General features: G+C 28.5%; 1 protein-coding gene across 4 annotated transcripts in view; it reads right to left on the reverse strand.

Moving 5' to 3' along the window:
• The window catches only part of Dys (Dystrophin), a 65,621-nt gene that overhangs the window by 16,697 nt on the left and 27,669 nt on the right, over window positions 1–21,255 (reverse strand). For 3 of the 4 annotated variants that reach the window (XM_089226237.1, XM_089226239.1, XM_089226240.1), the window contains exons 40-51: window positions 20,892–21,020; window positions 20,504–20,654; window positions 20,321–20,428; window positions 19,542–19,718; window positions 19,344–19,451; window positions 19,184–19,232; window positions 16,029–16,105; window positions 15,873–15,971; window positions 13,926–14,031; window positions 13,646–13,857; window positions 13,415–13,569; window positions 13,163–13,346 (exon numbers count right to left, since the gene is read on the reverse strand). In XM_089226237.1, coding sequence (XP_089082363.1) covers window positions 13,163–13,346; window positions 13,415–13,569; window positions 13,646–13,857; window positions 13,926–14,031; window positions 15,873–15,971; window positions 16,029–16,105; window positions 19,184–19,232; window positions 19,344–19,451; window positions 19,542–19,718; window positions 20,321–20,428; window positions 20,504–20,654; window positions 20,892–21,020 — 1,555 coding nt within the window. The remainder of the gene's footprint in view (window positions 1–13,162; window positions 13,347–13,414; window positions 13,570–13,645; window positions 13,858–13,925; window positions 14,032–15,872; window positions 15,972–16,028; window positions 16,106–19,183; window positions 19,233–19,343; window positions 19,452–19,541; window positions 19,719–20,320; window positions 20,429–20,503; window positions 20,655–20,891; window positions 21,021–21,255) is intronic. The other variant, XM_089226238.1, reaches the window with a different exon arrangement.

Below are 21,255 nucleotides of genomic sequence, written 5' to 3' on the forward strand. Positions count from 1 at the left end.
CATATAACTAACTAATAACTAACTAATAACAAGAATCATAAAACATAATCGCATAATACTAGCATTACTAGCACTTTATAATAAACTACACACCTTTATAAAGATTCCAATAGAAAAATACAAATATGAAAATAAATCAGGGGTTCGTACACAAATTAAAACGATAACCGTAACGTTAATGTTTAAGTATCTAAACAAAATGGTTAGGAAAACAGGATTCATAAGAAACTTATAATAAATATCAATAATATGAATGACAATTTCAGTTTAATTAATAAGATAGCATAAAAAAATGTCATAGATTTTTAAAATTACAGCAAAAACGATAAAACTATATCAAATTAGTACAATTTTAATATAAAATAATATTACACATGTTTTCGAAACACCCAAAACTCAAGTTAAAATGTATTTTCCTAGCATGTAACCAAAATACTAAAAAAGTATTAGTACCAGCATTCATGATTTTGGGTAGGTTCAAAGTTTTGAAATTGATTGATTTGTTTTAACCATATACCTCAGATATTTCTATATAGAGTAGAGTTGAATTATTATAGATTATAGAAAAAAAATGAAAGACATAACCATAAGAGTATAAGTTATATTGACAGATGTGCTAAACACCAAAATTATAATAAAGCTTATCTTGCAAACACAACCTTTAATAATGAAACACTGTGAAATCCCGTTCATTGTACATAAAAAACAACGTTTAATACAAGAGTTTAAAACAATGAGGTCAGATGCTCTTGTTGAGAGACCTCTTGTTCGCTTCTGGCATTGATTAAAAAAAATTCAGCTTACAATTATAGAAAAACGCAGAGACAAGCGAACACAAGCTTAAAGTGCATTGTTTTATAGAATTGGGCTCGTATATTTCCCCCTATGCATGGTACAGTATAATATACTATAAACTATATAGTATTATATGTATGTGGGCTATACATTTCCGAAGTACTTCAACAGATATTAAGTCAATCCTGAAATGTTTTACTTTAAGAATTATATTTTTATTGACCTACGAATAATTTTTTAATTTACGTGCAAATATACATAGTACAAATCTATATAGAGAAAGAAAAGCTTAATATAATACGACCGACACAAATAATAATAAAATATCAAATTATAAAATGAATATCATGTTTAACACACTCAATGACAAACTGTGTCAAGTATTATTATTGAGTATTCTAATTAATAATACCAAAAATTATCGGAGAGCTATTATGATAAACATTTTGGAGTACGAGTACTAAAGTTATATGCACTAACTAATGCATATATAGGATAAATTATTATTATTATAAGAACGAAATACGTATAATTTCCAGCCTTACACTCGTATAATATAACAATAACAAAATAATCAATCACGATAATCCCGTATATCAATCATTTTGATCCCTATATCTAAGTCAAGTATAACAAGAGGATTTCAATCAGATTTGACAATATTACGATGCTGTTAAAAATAGTTTTGGTAACGTTTTTATCCAACAAAACATATTTCATAATGATATAGCTTTTTTTTTTAGTACCATATTAAAATTTAACAATGATATTTGAAGAATAAGATTTTTATTGATAGAATACTGTTTTTTTTTCGCAAAATCTAAAATACAGTTCCAATAAAAAATAGATGCAGCATAACACCGAATATATTACTTATAATAAATTCAAAACATATGTATTTTAATGATCTACCTTTTTGTAATAAAAAAAGTTAACCCTTAGGGCCTTAGGTTATTTATGATTTAAAACAGATTTCTGTAAATAAATTAGAAATGTATCCAATCACTACTATGTTGCCGTAATAAGTAATACCTAATAATTTAAAGTGACAAATTGATGAGTATCATTAACTATACAAGCTTAATATTTTAACTAAATCATAAATATATATGTTTGATTTATATCATACATAGATCTAAATATGCGGAAGAAAAGCTAATGTAAAAACTAAAACTAATTACCGTTATTTTAAATAATTTAAATAAATCAATTTTTATTTTTGTTTTAGCAATTAATCAAATAGGATTTAATGACTTTTTTTGTTGCCGAAGAGCTCACCAGATTCGGAGTCAACTATAGGTACAAACCACATAATGAATAATGGACACTATCAAGCTGCAAAGTTTTGTCATCTTTAAAAAATAACTACATCAAGCTCCGTGGAAGGGCTCGAAGTTGAGAAATACAACTAGATAGACTAAATATTTCATTGGGACAGGTATACGGAAAAGGGAAATAGTTTTTTTTACAACATAATTTATACATATATTATATATATATATATATATGTTCATGTGTGTGTGTTTCCCTGACATGATTTCCCGACGAAACGTGAAAATGCTTTCAGACCAAGCGGCCAAACGATATGTATTATGCAAATCTAACCTAGAAGGGCAAATGATTTGGAAGTAGAGCACAAGTCGAAAGTACCTACTACTTATATTATATGTATATACTATATACTTTCATAGTAAACGTTTTATTGGGTTTGAAATTTAATATTTTTATTCGTTCCTATTTTCAATATGAGATAAAATCGAATAAAAAAAAAAAAAACCATTGCAAATATTCAAAAATTCTTATCCAAAAAAATAACTCTGTACCTATAATATATAGGTTATATATAGACAATATTATAGTAATGTAATTATTTAAAACCACATTCATCTAACCGCCGCGCCGCAATAATTGCGCACAACATGTGTACACACATAAATATATAAATCTGTTGAAATACAATATATATAGGCTGCTGCTTAGTGGTAGATGGAACCCTGATCTAATATCGAAACTATGTTTTTTAAGAAATCGTATATAGACCTGAGGTAAAAAGAGAAAAATTTAAATGCATAGTTTAATTAATTATAATAACTCTCGTTCGACCGTTGTACAACGCAATATTATATGCAAAATTGGTCGGCCCGTGAACGAAAGAGAAAAAAATTGCCATCCCATCCGAACTAGCTATTTTTACCTTGGCCAGTCTTTGTTGTGTGTCTAGTATGTCCAACATTAAAGCGATCTTGTGATCGGTCACTCGATAACCGTTTCGGTAACATTCGATAAGTTGTTGGAGTGCGATGGCAGCGGCTCTGGTGGGTACTGTGGCCGACGGCGATTCCATGTCAACCGCGGACGAGGAGCCAACTCCGTTACTACCACCGCCACCCTGGGTCGAGACGGGCAGGGAGAGCCGGCGGTGCCGCTGGAATCTGGATGCAGACGAGGGTAATGATCTGTGCTGCACAACTACCGCGGCAGTAGAGTGTAATTTGTCGGACAGGTCGCCACAGCCGAGACCGGCCGGGACTGTGGACGATGAGCTGAGTCTCGTCCACGGCGTCCCGTCGGCAAAATCCATCGAGCTGGGACGCGGTCGCCGACGTCCTCCTCCAGTGGCTACGGCCGCATGGTGTTGGTGAAGCTGTCGAACGCTGCCGCCGGTTTGCCGCATAAGGAACACGTCAGCCACAGAACCGTCGCAAAACCCTCGCCGGTACGCTTCTTCCACACGTTTGGTGTCACTGCTGGCATGCTTGCGCGTTGGTATCCGCTGCTGCACCACACCGTAGTCGGACACTGAACGGGTGACGGCACATGGTGGTGACGGCCTACGGTGCGAGTGTTCGGGCAGACCATCTGTGCGCCAGTCACCAAAGCCACCGTCATCGGCCGTGGACGGCGACGACATTGTCGGTTGTACCGTCGGAGATGACTTTTTCCATTTTTTTGGCGTTACGTCAGCCGCGTGTCCTAATCGCGTCGCAATCGAACGGTATACAGCGTTTTTACGTATTATTTGCAAGGCGGATGTGATTTTTTGCCGGGATGAAGAGCCACCGTCGCGGGACGTCCACCGCAACGGTTCGGACATGACGCGGGGCAATAGCCGGGCGCGGACAACCACCACCGACCACCAACCGACGCCGTAGACAGACAGGCCGCGTGTGAGAGACCAGAGACGCGAGTACGCGACAATAGCGAACGAGACGCCGCTGCGAGTGGATGATACACCTATATAGCATTGGATTCGCGGGGGGCGCATGTACTGTGGCGCGCGTGCAATTTACTCGAGAGGTTGTGGCACCGGGTCACGTGCGAGGCGTTTATACGAGTGTATACATTATTATACCGTACCCGCGTACGTACGTGTAAGCAAAGTATTATTCGCGTGTGTGTGTACCACTACTATGATGCCATCTAATACACCTTCAGTTCTCGCGTGTTGTTATTATATCATCGTATATTGTCGTTCGTAAGGCCATCGCAATGCTGCCGCGCCGTCCAACAACAATCGGTCATGGGTGACCAACACCAATAGCCGTCGCCGGGCGCCGCCATTTGGATTCGAGTAGATCTCTTGTATTTATAGCACCTCCGAGACGTGATTTGAGTCTTCCGGACTTTATACGAAATAATAACATCTGTGACGGCGACATTAGTTACTTCTACTCGTATTCCTATCATTTTATAGCGTTCGTATATAATAAACCCATTTGTCTATATGCATATAGGTATATACAAATAAACATCATCGTTTCATATATCATTGACCAGTGTGATTATTATATTATACCAGCGTAGGTAGACTTATCTGAATTTATTGATGGTGTTTTTTTTCTTCAAAATGGCAACCCATATTTTTTATTTCGTGTTCCAAAAATAATATACGTTCATGTACAAAATATTATATCGAAATATTCAATTAATACATCCATACCTAATTATTTATAAGCGTTTATACAATTTTAAAAATCAAAGTAGTGTGCAAAGCATTTTGTGACAGCCGCGCCGTGGCAGTTATACTTCACTCCATTCATGTCTACATTTTTAGATGCTTAAATAATCCATGATATAATACAATATTGGTTTTGTAATTTTATAAGTATAATAGAATTAGTATTTTTTATTTCATCTATATTATTATATAGAATAAAAAATATAAATAAGGCATAAGCCAATAATTATAAAATATAAGATAACATACAACTAGCGCAGAGTGAATGGAGGGTGTGTGTTTTTAAATCGATTAAGTCCGATAAATTTTTTCGTCTTTAGATTTAAATTCTTTATTAAGTCATGTTAGAGATACTGTAAGTAGTAGGTATCTAACCTACTTTTTTGCAATGTTTCAACCTTAAAATCACGAATATAAATACTATAATAATATCTATATCCGTGTTTCAAACGAGTTAGTCAAGAATAACAGAAACAATAACACACAAATAATAGCATATACATTATAGGTATAATAATCAATTGCTTTTACAATTGGTTGTTTAGACAAACCTTTTATTTTACTATTCAAATATAAACATTAATATCACGAAATTTATATAATAAATATATCAATATACAAGTACATAACAATGGTTTAATCTAAGTGCGTCTATAAAACTAATACAAAAATCATCTATCTAATTTCCGTTTATTTTATATTCAGTGTTTTGTATAAAAACCATACTAACAAAATTCCAAATAGTAGGTGCTTTATAAGATGTATAAATCTATTTTAATTAGAACAAATTTTTAGATTTTTTAACGAACGTACCTATAAACTTAAATTACTATAGTAATTATTATATATAATAAACATTATTAAATTATTTCAATATCTAAATATTGTCTTTATTAATAATATATTAATATGATATATGAATAAAAACATAGGTTTAACTTCAAGGGCTGTAATTTATAACAATTAAGTTGATTATAAAACTTATGTTTATTTACCCTTTTCAAGTGAGTGTTTATTTTTGAAACGATAAATGATCGAAGTGAGGGGGATATTATATACATAGTGAGATATACCACTTTTTTTATGAACACATTCCACTTCTGCATTATTATATTTAAGAATGACGTTTTAAGTCCTCAACCAAAGTACCTACCTACAATAAGTTATACATTCATTGGGAAATTTTAGTTTTATTACCATATTTTTACTTACCTACCTTACATCTAAAATTTATGTTTGTTAAAATTAATTATAAGATTTTATAAACATTTAATTTATTCATATTTACGTAGTATTTTTTTAAATTTAAATTTTTACTTCGTATTGAGTAAAAGTAGTGATACACGTTACATAATTTATTATTTATCTCTTGATACTCATATTTAAACTAACTTTTGCAAATATGACACAAAATTCGTGTCCAATTATAAATAAAATAATTTAATTTTATGTTAAAAATAAAATATGATTATACTGTACCATGATTGTATATTTTGATATGTTAGACATACCATACAACTTCCATTAGATCAACAAAAAAATTAAACTACCCATTCACAGAAATTTAAAAAATACTAAGAGTGTTCAACGTTGAACATAATATAACAAAATACAAAACTTATAATGTTGTTTGAGATAGAAATGTCAACTACAATAAAAAATATTACAAAGCGATCGTTTGTACAGACATTGACAGGGACTGGGAGTGTAGGATAACAACTGACATATACAACCGTGTAGTATCCATTTTAAATCTAATAAAATCCAGATGGTAAAAAAATCTTCCTTTTTTTATCAAAGTATAACTGCTTACATAAAACATTTACTAAAGATTTAAAAATGTAGTGAATTAGTTATATACTGAATTCTAAATTTAACTCAATGTTCAACATTTAATAAAAATACAAAGTAAAAATACTGAAATACATCATAGTAAAATAGTAGTTTAATTTTTAAATAATATGGTAACCATTTAAATATGTATAGTGTACTAAAGTGTAGTGAAAACGTAGTATTTTTATTTTTAGGTACAATCTATTATTATTTACAATTTTTAAGCTTTTAAGTGAATTTTTTTAATTGGTATCAGGAAAAAAACCGGTTAAGTGGATGTCACGGCTGCCACAGTAGGTTAGAAGTGGGTCACTGTAGTCATAGTATTTAATTAGAATTTAATGACATAATATCATTGTATACCTACGAAAAACCATTCTGAGCGTAAATGGTTTGTTAGTCTATCATATTTTAACTACATTATTTGTAAATTTTCAATTAAACAAATGTTGTCAAAATTTAAACTTGAAACAGTTATAAAAAAAAACATGCAAACGTATTTTTAATACTATAAAACTGCTATTATATTAACTTAAGGAGAACCTTGTATTAAATTTTCGTGCTTTTTTACCCAACTTATTAAATATTATTGACATTTATAGAATAGAAAACTAAAAAAAATAATAATTTCAAATGTCTATAAATATTAAATAATTTAAAAAGAGTTGAAATATTTTGAACATTTTACTAAGTAAGAATTGATTAAATAAAAATATGGTGTGAATTTCATGTTTTTGAATAACAACAAAATAAGAATATCGGTACAGGAGAAATCGAGTGAATATCTAATATTGGAAAGATTGGAAATTCAAACGCTCACAAAACTTTTATTTGATAAAATTAGGCAAATTAATAAAGAATCTTTAAATTAAATTTTCAAATTTAGATGTATATTTAGATCAAAATAGAATATATTATGTTATGAATTAAACTTAAAATAATTTACAAATCTTTGTGATTTTTATGTATTTTTAATATTTATGATCTACCACTGAAACAATAATATATATTAGAAGCCTTATATTAAACTTTTAATCTTTTTTCCCAAAGAATAAAAATTTATTGAAGTTCCTAGGAAAAAAAAAATTAAAATATTTAAAAACTGAAAATGTTCATTAAAAACTCAAGACAAGTGGAAATAATATGAAAACTTTATGGTTTATAGAAATGCTAATAAAAACATTCAGTGAACATTTTATGTATTTTCCCAATGGCCTAAGTTGCCGCAGGATAATTAATAAAAAAAAAAATATTTATGTATTTATACTGTCATTTTTTTTGAGTTACACCAAAAACCAAACCAAAATCGATTTTGTCAACAATTGTTTTTGCGAAAAAATAAGAGTTTTTCCTTTTTATTTTAAGCGATCGCTATACTCTACGACACGAAATGGCCCCAGACCGACACGAACCTAGCGACCGTACACCTCGGTGAACATCGGCATCAGCTGCGCTGTTTGCGATATCAAACAGTATGGAACATAGGTTAAGAAATCATGTCTAACCGGTGGGGTAAGGCGTGCGGGTAGCAGTACTCGGAGGCCACTTTTCGTGTCGCGGACCATAAAATATATACTATGAACCTATTCATACCTTTGACCTTTCTATACAAAGTTGGTATCAGGGGCGAATTTAAGATGGGGTGCTTGGGGTGCTGAAGCACCCACCGTTACACATACCGAAATAAGATATAATTTTTGGAACGGCCTCCCCGTAGACCAAAGCAGTGATGTAGACATTTTGAGGTACACTGGTTTTTCGTGATTTAAATAAAATATATGTCGTAGCCACTTCGTAAAATCGATCTTTTCATGAAAAGATGACCATTTCGTGAAATGGTAACTCAAATTTAACACCATGTAATTTTTTCACAAGATGATTGTCCACTTTGTGTACTGAAATACAACATTTAACAACTTATTCTACCCTTGTACTCTTATAGATTTAACTTAAATAATTATATATAGAAATAAAGTTTATTTATATCATATTAATTATTAACCGTATAGTAAAATTTTTTAGATTCTGAACGGAGTAATGAATGTATTGATTTTACGTGTTTTATTTTTATTTTTGTGTCTGAGTACAGCATAACTAGTCGAAATAATGCTTCAATTTCAAATTTTCAAAAGTAAAAATTTTCCGAGAGTTTTCAAAAAATCGAGAAAAACAAAATAAAAGTGACAGGAAAACGAGAATTTTTACGCAAAACCAGTTTTCGACCAAATCGAATTTTTTATATAGTTGTAATTCAAAAACTAATCACTGTAAAAACTTGAAATTTTCACTAAATATTTATTCCTTTGAAGCACAGGATTTTTTATTTCTGATTTCTTTAAGTGACTGTTTCCTATAATTTTACAATACCATATTATAAAAAAAAATAGTTCATTAAAAAAATAGGTTGTAGGTATACCATACTTACCACCCATGCATGTAACATCTTTTGTATTAGGTATAACATAATTTTTTTTATGATACGTATTTAAGTATATTATTTTACAGTGCCGGCCCAAGATACGGGCGAACCGGGCGAACTGGGCGCTACTTTTTTAGGGGCGCTTTTAATATACGAATATTTTATAAATTTTAGCGTAATATTTATTCAAATCGACAATAATATAGCTAAATGACTAAATTATCTATGACGGAATATTCTGTTATATATACATATATATATATTTATAGATTTTACTCCACTTTCCAGTTTTTATCGTTATATTACAAATAATTAAAAAATAATATACAATGATATAATATAATCATTATCTCGGGAAAACCAAAAAATTATGTGTTACAGCCGATACGTCTATAAATTGTATCCAAATAAGTTTTGCCGTCCTTTACCTATTCATAAATATAAGAATTTCAAACAAAATATATAGGTAAGTATAAAAAGTATTAAATCTATTATGGAGCATTTGATTAAGGGCACCTTTCAAAAAGTTGCCCGTGGCGTCAAAATACCTTGGGCCGGCCCTGTTATTATACATTTACTTTCTTTATTTTTAAATATTATAACATTAATCAACACTATTAATATTGATTGATAAACCTTTTTATTATTATCATGTAAATAGAATAGTTATGAAAACCTTTTTCAATATAAACAACACAAAATTTAAATTTAACATAAATGAAACTTAAAATCATTTGACTTCTCGTCAAAATATAAATGAAAATATCGTCTACTAAATAAAATAAAAACAACTATTGTTATAAAAATATATAAAAAGAAAATAAATTGAATAAAACTAATTTATTTTTGGAGAAATAGTGCGTTTTTTCCTGCTCTAATAAATAAAAAATGTTTACAATTCGGTTAATAAATTAATATGATATAAATAAACTTTATTACTATACATAATTATTGAAGTTAAATTTATAGTTGTTAAATATGTTGTGTTTCAGTACACAAAGTGAATGACCACTTTGTGAAAAAAATTACGCGATGTTAAATTTGAGTGAACATTTCATGAAAAAGTGACCAGTTCGTGAAATATTTTTAAATTTCACAAAGTGTAAAAAACGTGTTTTCATTTCATGAAATGATCGTCTTTTCATGAAAAGATCGATTTTGCGTAGTGGTTACGACATATAAATAATATAAAAATAACAACATAAAATAATTAATTTAATCTTTTGATACAATTAAGTATCTTAATACTTATGTATGTGTTACTAATTATATGTTGAACTGTTTATGTAATTGTAATACATCCAAAACAAATGCACATTGCACAACTGATTTTCCTAGCCGTTTAAGCTTCAAATTATGATTTTTTTTTGATGATTATTAATAAAAATGTTAGGGCCATAAAACGAAAAATAGCACCCACCATGAAAGATCCTAGATTCATCCTTGTTTGGTATTGACACAAAAGTTTATATCAATAATTTATTTTGTAAATATATTCTATAATAATACAATTAATAATAAATGTGATGTTTTCGGAAAAAATTAATTCAACCTTCTGTTTGAGTATTAATATTAAAATTAATTAATTGTATAACAATACAACTATTGAGCATTAAAAGAAAAAAAATCATAAGAAACACACACACACACAAAGGAAATTTTGTCAAAATTTTAATAATATTATTAAATCATTGTTTGGTAAATGGAAACCTTAGTTGGTAGATTGTTAAATTAATTATTAATCATTAATAATATAATAAATACAATGTTAACTTAAGAAAAAAATAGACTAATATAATACAGTAGGCACTAATAGTAAAATAAATTACTTAGTTTTATAAATAAAATATAAAATATTCAAAGCTGACAGATAATCTATATTCAGAAATGTAAATAATTTATCATTGAATTTAATTTTAAGTTTGAGTTTATAACACACAGTTATCGTGACTATCCCACAATATATTGCCAACTTGCATACCTATTTGATTTTGTATTTAAAAAAAAAAAATGTCTGGAATATTTTGTTACATAAAAATCAAATTTTAACAATAACTCATGTAAGAATATTAACTAAAATAAGTATTCTGGATTGTAATATTAATTTAAAAATGGACGTTGCCATTCAAAAACGTAGGAGTTAAAAAATTTTGTATAGCCCCAACAGATAATTAAAAATTAGACATAAATAAAATAAAGCTGTTTTTGTGGTTGTAAGGTAATGAACATAAAATACCAAGAAAAACTTCACTGTTAAGCACAATTTTCAGTTTTTTATAAAAATGACTTACTAGACATACACAGATTTAAGTGAACAATAAATATATATAAACAGTGGCGCTAAAGTCCTAAAAATCTAATAAGGGGAATAACATTTAAAGAGGCCCAGTATCTTAATATTGGCAAAAATGGTGTACTGTGGAGGGGAAAGTGATCATATGAAGTGGGGTATATCCTAAGTTTTCAAAATAAGACCCAGCCTTAACATAGGTTTTGGTACCACAGTATATAAGTACTATATAATATATATCCTGAGACAGGCTTATCACCTCAATTTTTAAATCATAATCAGTACCTCTCTTTTACCACAATTTCCATTACATTAATCATCAAAGTATAAAGCACATACTATATTTCACTAGGGTTTGGTTTTAAAAATGTTCAAATGATTTTTAAGTCAATGTTATCCCTTATCTCTTAACTTTTTAGATATACCATTAATATTATATCATAATATGGGAATATGGGATTAAATCTTAAGTATTTATACGACCTCTTCATAATTCAAAATTTATATAAATGCAAGAATATTAGAAATTAATTTAATTACTATAGGATATAATTATGTGAACAATTTAGTATAGAATATAAAAAAAAATTAATTTTAAATTACATTACAACTACACAACATTTTACTAGTTAGTTATATTTAATGAATAACATGTATTGAGGTATAATATACGAGCATTGCAAATATCACGAATAACCTATAAATTATTATTCAACATTTATATTATATTTCTAGTGCAAACTATTACAGATAGCCTAATATACAATTTTCCTTAAACTATACCTCCTCCTGAATATTATAAATATAATTGTCAAAAATGTAGTTCAACAGATGAACAAACTTGACAAACCCTTGACTGATTATGGTGAATTTGAGTAAAAATATTAACTATTTATTAAATTTGAAAGTATTAATAATTTAACTGCAACTGTCTTTTCCACAAAAGAGTAAGAGCTTTAGGGGGATAGGGCAAGGTTCTACCTTTACTACTAAGTCAATATTACTAATTAAATAATAATTAAATACCTAATATACGAGGGTGGTTCGGAAAATAAGTTCCGATTGCGGTTACTGAGCGGAGGAGTGGGAGTAGAGGCAGGGTCTTGGCGGCGTCGCATAAACTGGTTCAATCTGCGTCTGTCAGTACACTGCGAAGGTTAATCGGGTAATTCTACGCGCTCTAGAAATAAAATAAAATGGCTGCTGCGAGAGAAATTCCCGCCGGCTCAATTGATAGCCAGGCTTACTGTGTTTTTTGGGACAGAAAAGGGGTCCTTTTGGTGGAGTTCATGGAAAGGGGCACCACAATTAATTCGACAGTGTACTGTGAAACATTAAAGAAACTTAAGCGAGCGATCCAGAACAAAAGACGGAGAATGTTGACTGATGGCGTTCTTCTCATTCACGACAATGCACGTCCTCACACCGCAGCACGAACTCGTGAACTTTTGGTTCAATTTGGTTGGGATGTTTTTAATCATCCACCCTACAGTCCTGATTTAGCTCCAAGTGATTTTCCCCTGTTCCCCAATATGAAGAAATGACTTGGGACGTAGCGCTTTGTGAACGACGATGAGTTGAAAGATCACGTCAACCAGTGGCTAAATGAACAGGCGACTGAATTTTATTCAGTGGGAATTGAAAAACTTCTTTATAGGTACGACAAGTGCTTAAATGTTGGTGGAAATTATGTAGAAAAATAGTTTAATGTATGCTCTGTAAGTTGTATATAATAAAAAGTCTATAAATGCATTGAGTATTTTTTTTATACTAAAACGGAACTTACTTTCCGAACCACCCTCGTATCATTAAAGATCTGTTATTCAAACTTAAGCTAGTATGTTACATAAAATAGTCAATTACATACTTTCAGTTGGTTCATTGCTGTAGTGTTTTCACGTTTGAGTGTATTACATCTATCAAATTCTGCTTCAATTGTTTCCATAGATGATTCTGCTTCAGACAACCATCCTAAAAAGTTTTCAAATGATTTGTCTAAATTTTGTAGGGAGTTTATTGCTGAATGCAATACTTTTCCTCGACTTATAATGCTAAAAAGAAATTAAGCAATTAATAACTAAATATAATCTTTATCATTAAAGTCTAAAACAAAATTTACTTTGAATTAAGGTTTTGGAATCTTTGATGTACTTGTTCTGTTAATTTTTTAATTTTGGAAGTATCATCATTTTGATAAACTGCAATTAATTTTTGTGTAAGTTGATTAAATAAATCAATCTGGTGTTTGTATTGATGTAACTCAACATGGAATGACTACAACAATTCATGAATACAAGGTTAATATTAAAAATTAATTTTATATTAATGTTTGATAATATTTATTCAATACTTTTTGTTCTCTCTGTTGTGCATCTAATACATCCGCTGTGTTGCCGACTGAATTCATTCGCTGTAACCTATTCTCCATTCTAGTTAACCAAGTATCTATTTCCATTTTTTTTGTTTCATAACGTTGACTATCACTCAACATTGCATTTAATTCAGTTTTGCGTTGCATTACTTTATTATTAGTTTCATCCCAATGTTCACGCAATTTAGTCACTACAGAATAATAATATTAAATGATGCATACAACATACATCATTTATTTAAAACTAACAATAAATTACCTTTGCCATGTAATTGTTGTCGATTTGAATCAGCTTTAAGGTTTTCAGCAGTATGAACTAGTTCATCTAATTGAGGCTTCTTTTGTTCCAACTCCCGTAATACGTTCTATATGTAAAATAAGAAACTGTATTAGTTTGTATATATTTTTGATAAGAATGTTTATTGAACTATGTTAAATTAATTCATTTTTACTGGTTAAAACATTTTTAGTAATAGTTGAAAATAATAATATATTATTTAAAACCAAATTTGTAGGATCTAACAATTGAACAAATAAATAATAATGATATTAAAATATATTTTTTTTACAAATATAACAATATAATATCACATTATTATATGCATTGTTGAAAATAAATAAATACAAAAGTCCCTATCACAAAACATGACAGCCGGAAATGTCTTATTAATAATGAAATATTCTAGAAACTATCAAGACATTTTATTGCCATGGTGACATTGTGTAAACACATTCATGAAAATAAACAATCATTTGTTAACCTAATCCATCATTTTTACCACTTTAATAAAATTAACAAATCAATAACATGATGTATTTAGTTTTTATTAAGTATTTATATTTAAATATTAATTTAGACATTTTTTTCAATGACGAGCATAAATTTAAAAAAAAATGAATATTTATAATAAACAAATCTTAAACTTCACTGAAATAAATTAAAGGTAGCACCAGGGTAGTATATAAGATTTAACCACCTGTGGGCAGTAACATTTTGGCACCCCCTAATTTGCTGATGATTAATTCTTCTTATTTCAGAATTTTTACACAATATTTATTACTTACACAAAATCAAAAATAATTTTTTATGATTAATTTCTTATAATTAAAAATTATACACAAAAAATTATTATGGAAGACTTAATGGCATATTTGTATTATTCTATTATATTATGAAATAATTCTCAATCTCATAACAAATAGATGTGACAATGCTTTTTTGTAAAGTAGAATATTTAGATACCTTATTGTGTGGTAAAATAATAAAGATAGTATTTATTTTATATTGTATACTCCTATATTGTGCAAGCTCTAAGGTACAATTATAGAGATTTGTCATATCCAATTTACATTTTGATACAATCAAAAAAGAGATCATTTGATAAAAATAAATTTCACTCAAAAAATATTCCGTAGAATAAAAATAAAATACTCATAACTAGAGCTAGGATTTTAATGACCTAAAAAATACACAAAAATGCAAAAACTACCTAAAAACTCTAAAAAATGAACTTAAAAAATGACCAAAAAATATACTTTGATGAGTGGAAAAAATTTATTTTTTATATATTAATTAATAATTATGATTTATGAATAAAATAGGTATAAATTTGAATTGTGAATTTAACCGCTTCCTGGTATAATTATTCTGAAAAATCAATAATCGTATTTACTACTAAACCTACTATTGTATACCTATATAGTTTTGAGTTTGTTCAATGTATAATCTTATCTTACTTACTCTTATATTACTTTTTCAATATCAATGGACTGGGGTAGGTAATTGCGTATAAAATACACAAAATGAACGTAATATTTGTAATATTACGTAAAAATGACCTTAAAAATGCAATAAAATGCATTTAACACAAAAAATGCAAAAAAATACAAAATAAAAATTACATATTCTAAATTGTTATATCACAAAACAAATTAAGTTTTAGGTTAGAATTGTATAACACTTAAAGAAAAAAAATGCAAAAGTCACCAAAATCCTAGCTCTACTCATAACACACAAGGTTCATAAGTCATTTGGTTGTAAGAATCACAATTATATTACATCTAAAACAATATGTCAGAGTATTTTTACATCTATAAAAATAATTATAATTATAAGGATTAACACAATTTCAATTTCTAATTATGTATATAGTTACTAAATTTTAATTTCACACTTCAAACGTAAATTAAATCGTTTAATACTTGCTTTTTGTTTATCAATGAGCTGAAGTATATCGTCAACATCCCCTACAGTAACTGATTGTTGACGCAACATCTTTTCTTCTAAAGCCAGCCAATCACAAATCTACAGTAAATATTAATTATTAAAATATAACCATTTATATTTCATACAAATAAATACTTGGAGAATTGATTTATCGAAACTAGCTAATAAATTGAGAAGTGCATCTGATGAATTGAATGGAGATTTTTCTTCTGCTGTAAAATTATTCAGACACATAAATAATACTAAAACTACATATAAATACATTAATTAATAATTTTCAATTATTTATTTTATAAAAATAAGTAAATACAATTTTATATTTATATATATTATAGTAAATAGTTTTACTAAACATAACAATAACAATAGTTAAAGCTTGGTAAAGATTTATAATTAAACTATTTTGATTTTGTAAATAATATAGTTGATTTAAATTTAAAAATGTTTTTACTGAAATCGAAGTTACTTGAAATATAACATCTTTTAAAACACATTTTGTATGCTATTTAGTTTCAAATGTAACTGGTATAAAATTGACAATAATTGTTACAAAATAAAATCGAACGAATCCACATAACAAAAAACTTTGAAAATTAAATATTAAATTATGTTTACATAAATCTATGCAAGTAAATCTATACCATACTCATAGTACAACAGAAAAATAAACCTACATAAAAATACAAAACCAACCAAAACGTAAAACATAATCAAAAATAATTGAATTAAAAATAAACATTATGTAATTTATGTAAAGGGTTAGCGAAGAATTTTTTATTAAAAAAAGTATGCAATGAAGTCTCATAAAATCAAACAGCGCCAACTACACCTATCGCAAAACCATCACCACCAATACGAAAGTCTATAATAAGAACATTAATGGGGTCGTATGGGAATTATTAGTTTAGTCGGTAGCGACAAGATGTTATTACTATATACTTACGATCGAAACATGATCCATGAATTACCTACTCTTTAATTGTGTATCGATAACTGTATAGAAGCGGTTAAGTGTAAGGAAAACAAATTAATTTAAAAAAAGTAAAGAAAATGCGTGAAAATAAAAATAAAAAATAAATTCGGAGCCCTATAAGTAAACGAAGTGTTGGTGATTGGTGGCGGCCGCGTGGCTAAATGCCACCCGGGTGGCTGGGAAAAGGGTCGAGGAGAAGCACGTCCTGTCGATGCGGGACGCGCGGATAGACCGGAACAAGTAGCGCGCGCGAGATCTGCACCGTGTGCTCGGCACGGCGGTGGCCACCCTCATCGATTGATACACAAGTGGGTGGAGTCGTGTTGTACGCGCGCGACTGGCCGGCCGGCACTTTTTCCTCCGCGAAGTATAAGTAGACTTGACGAAAGCTGATCGTGCGAACGGCGGCTACGAATGGGTAGAATTCATGTACGCACACACGCATCCACCACCGATGTACTATTACTATTACTACTACTACTGCACTATTACCGCACTGTCATCGTTCCACTACCACCACTAAGCTTTCCTACACGTGCGCGTCGCGGCGTTAGGACGAAAACCCCTAGGTGGCAGCGTTAGTATTCCAAAGTTCTTCCGCACTCTTCATATTATCGATCCCTGCGCACGTTCTACACGAATAACGACCACGTCTTCGCCACAGACGGACGTCGCTGACACCACGATAATGTCGTATGAGATAATATTATAATATTAGTTTAAAATTAAATATTTGTCAAAAACACAATGCAGAATTCGCAATTGAGAAAGTATTAACTTTTTTGTATTATACTTGTACTACACAAGTTTTGCAGTAGCAAAAAATCTAAAAAGAATAGGCTATGTTTATAAGCCCCACGATATGCACTTCTCGTCGATATGTTAACTTGAATGCAAACTATTTTAATGGTTTCAAACTTTCGTCTTGATAATAACGTTGGTGGCATACTTAAAAACGGTTTTATATGAAATAATTTTTAATTTAAGCTGCGTGATTTTAATATGACTAACTAATTTTTAACTTCAAACAATTCTATTATTTAGTATATTATATACAGATTGTGAAAATAAAATATAAATAATCATTTTATGCAACGAAAACTTAATTGAATATTTTAATACTTGAAAATAAATTATTTTATATCAAATTATTTTAAACCTGAAAAACAGGATCTATACAGCATAATTGTGATAAAAGCTATTAATATTTTTGTTTTATATTAGATTCTGTACGAAGTGATGAATGTATTGATTTTACAATGATGCGTTTTTTTTTGTGTCTGTGTACAGCATAACTAGTCGAAATAATGCTTCAATTTCAAACTTTGGGGGGTGGTTTCCGATGTAAAAGTGAATATCCTTAGTGCATTATAGAGGTAAAAAATAAACAGTTTTCAAAAAAATTGAGAAAAACAAAAAAAAGTGACAGAAAAGCGGGAATTTTTACGCAAAACCAGTTTTCGATCAAATCGATTTTTTTATATGGTTGTAATTCAAAAACTAATCATTGTAAATACTTGAAATTTTCACCAAATGTTTATAGTAGTGATATCTATATACAGTTTAATTTTCAAAAAATTTGACTGAAAAAACGACTGAAATTTTTAAATTTCTTTCAATTGTTTTTTGAAGTGTCGATAAGATTTTTTTGGCCCTGTCAAAATACTTGAAAATTTAATACAAAGTTTCTCATAAGTTATCCTTAGAGTGATTAAAAACTTATAAGAATACATTGGCACAATTTTTTTTTATAAGCGTTTATAGTTCAAATTTTTACGAAATCTGTCGAAAACACGAAAATTTGAAAGCAATTTTGAAATTGAAAAATCATAAAAATTTTTGAGTTTATAATTAAGGATTAAAAATACAACACTAAGTTTTACATAAGTTTTGCTTCAAATAGCTATAGAGAAAATTTGAAGCGTCATTATAGGAAAAATGTTTTGAGGGTTTGAGTTTTAAATTTTTATGAAATCGCGTAACGATAACGATTTATCCTCAAACCAGGTATAATACATATTATGTATATCTATGATAATATAAGGTATTATGAATTATGATAACTACATGCAATGTTTTTGGAAAAATTGATTAACTATGCTTTATGCAAAATGTGTCCTAATTGAAAAATAAAATATTTGTTTAAAAATAGAATACATGACAATATTTAAATATAATATATCCTAGACTGACAAATCATCCCCGTTCAGAATCGTTTTTCGTATACAATGATACCTATCATTGCATTCAAATGTAACCTACCCTAGTCAGAGGTCCACCCCACCCCCTAATGTACAGTAGAGCGACATTCACTTACCCGCTTTTTTCAAATAATTCCAATTGTCTCTAAGATTTTTAACTTTATCCTAAAACAAAAATTAATCAATAAATTAAATAATTTTAAAATATAACATACATAATAAAACAGCAAAGGAAATAATGTACTTTTAACTGTTAAGTTAGTCTAATATTATTACTTGCAAATCTATAGATACAGGCTGACCAATTCCTTCACATTGTTTTTCCATATTTGTAAAATTTTCTAAAATATCTTTTATTTCAGCATTTCGCTCTGATAAGTTTGACTAAAATAATAATATTATTGTTAATAGATAAAAAATAGTTGTATAGTTATAACAAAAGTTTATACAATATAAACAGCAATAAAAACATACGTGTAATTTTTCAGTTGCTAATTTTCTCTCTGAAATAGGTTTTTGACCAAATTCTTCTACTTCTAATTTTTTTACAACAACCCAATTATTTAACTCTTTTAGCTGACTTATAAATCTGTTTAAAGCATTTAATTTTCCATTTAAACATTCTAAATTATCTGACAAATCAGATATAACCTAGAAAAATGTATAAAAAACATTTAATTTACTTTGGTTATACACAAACAAAATGATTTTTAAACTGATTGATAAACAGATTTATACTTGAAAAAATAATTTTTATTTTGTTTTATTGATTTGTATTTTCCTACATTTTCCGTTTGTAAAATGAGTTTAATTAATAATTCATTATAATAATAAATCTTTCCAATACACACATAGAAGTTTAATAAAAAGTTAATATATTTTATAATTATTGTGGGTCATCCTCATTATCTTCATATTATTTCCATTGTGCATTTATTGAAATTTCATAATATTCATAAAAAAAAGTGGTGGTACAAACAGTAACTCTAAATACTATTAGATAAAATTGCATATCAGAAACAGCTCATAAAGTTTAAATTTTCTGATCAAAATCTCATTTCATACTAAAACAAATCTTTGTAAAATTAATATATTCCTCACTCACTCTACTCAGCATATAAAATATTATGAAGATAAAAAATAATTTTATAATTTATTAATTCTAAAACTGAGTACCTATATTGTAGTTGTTATTTATTTGTTTATGTAAATTGGATACTTGATTTTATAAAAAAATTATTTTAAATTATTACCTTATCAAGAAGTGATTTAATTGATTCAAGATCATTAGGTTGTTTCAATTTTTTCGAATTAATAGCATCTAATTCTTTTCTTCGAGCTAATAATTCTGTTTCTTTGGACTATACAAATACATAGATTAACAAACATAAAAAAATTACTTCAATAAAAAAATAAAAATCTAATAAAATAAATACCTTTAGTAAACAACTTTTTGAATTTAGTGAATCAACTTCTGAAGGATTAGCTTGTGTAGCTTGAAGCACATTTAAAGTTTGATCAATAGTGACTTTAGTTGCAGATATAACATTTGAAAAATCAGACTTAGATTTTTCCATTTCATTTACCCTAAAAATTATAAAATTTATTTTATTTGAAAAAGACTGATAACTATTTTGTTATTAACAACTACCTGAATGTGTCTAGAAAGAATAACAAAAATAAAATACTTATAATACGTCCCTAGACAAAATAATCATAAAAAATTTGGGTAAATGCCAAATGAGTAAAAATAACACCTTCTTTCCAGCATTTGACCAATTGGATAAAATTATGGGATAGATTTAGAACAAAAATTACTCATACCTTTCTCGTTGTAATGTCAGCTTATTCAAAACTGCTTGCCATCTTAATCTTAGGCTCTCAACTTCTGATTGGAAACTGTCTGAATGTGACCATAAGGTTCGTGAACAGTTTAGAAAACTTATAACTGTTCTGTTAAATACAACAAAAATAAATTGATTAGCAAAAATTATAAATCAAATAATTATTAAAAATTAATAATATGAATTTCACTCTACTTAAACTTTAGAAAAAAAACTAAAATTTGTATGCAACAATTAAATATGTATGATTTTAATAAATAGTTAACTTAACTTAACATATTCAAAAACTACTATAAAATATAAAAATAACAACTAGGAAAGATATAACACAAAGAAAAATTGGG

Source organism: Diuraphis noxia, unplaced genomic scaffold (genome assembly GCF_037042655.1).
Source record: "Diuraphis noxia isolate RWA-SAM2 unplaced genomic scaffold, SU_Dnox_SAM2 contig0004, whole genome shotgun sequence".
Taxonomy (NCBI): domain Eukaryota; kingdom Metazoa; phylum Arthropoda; class Insecta; order Hemiptera; family Aphididae; genus Diuraphis; species Diuraphis noxia.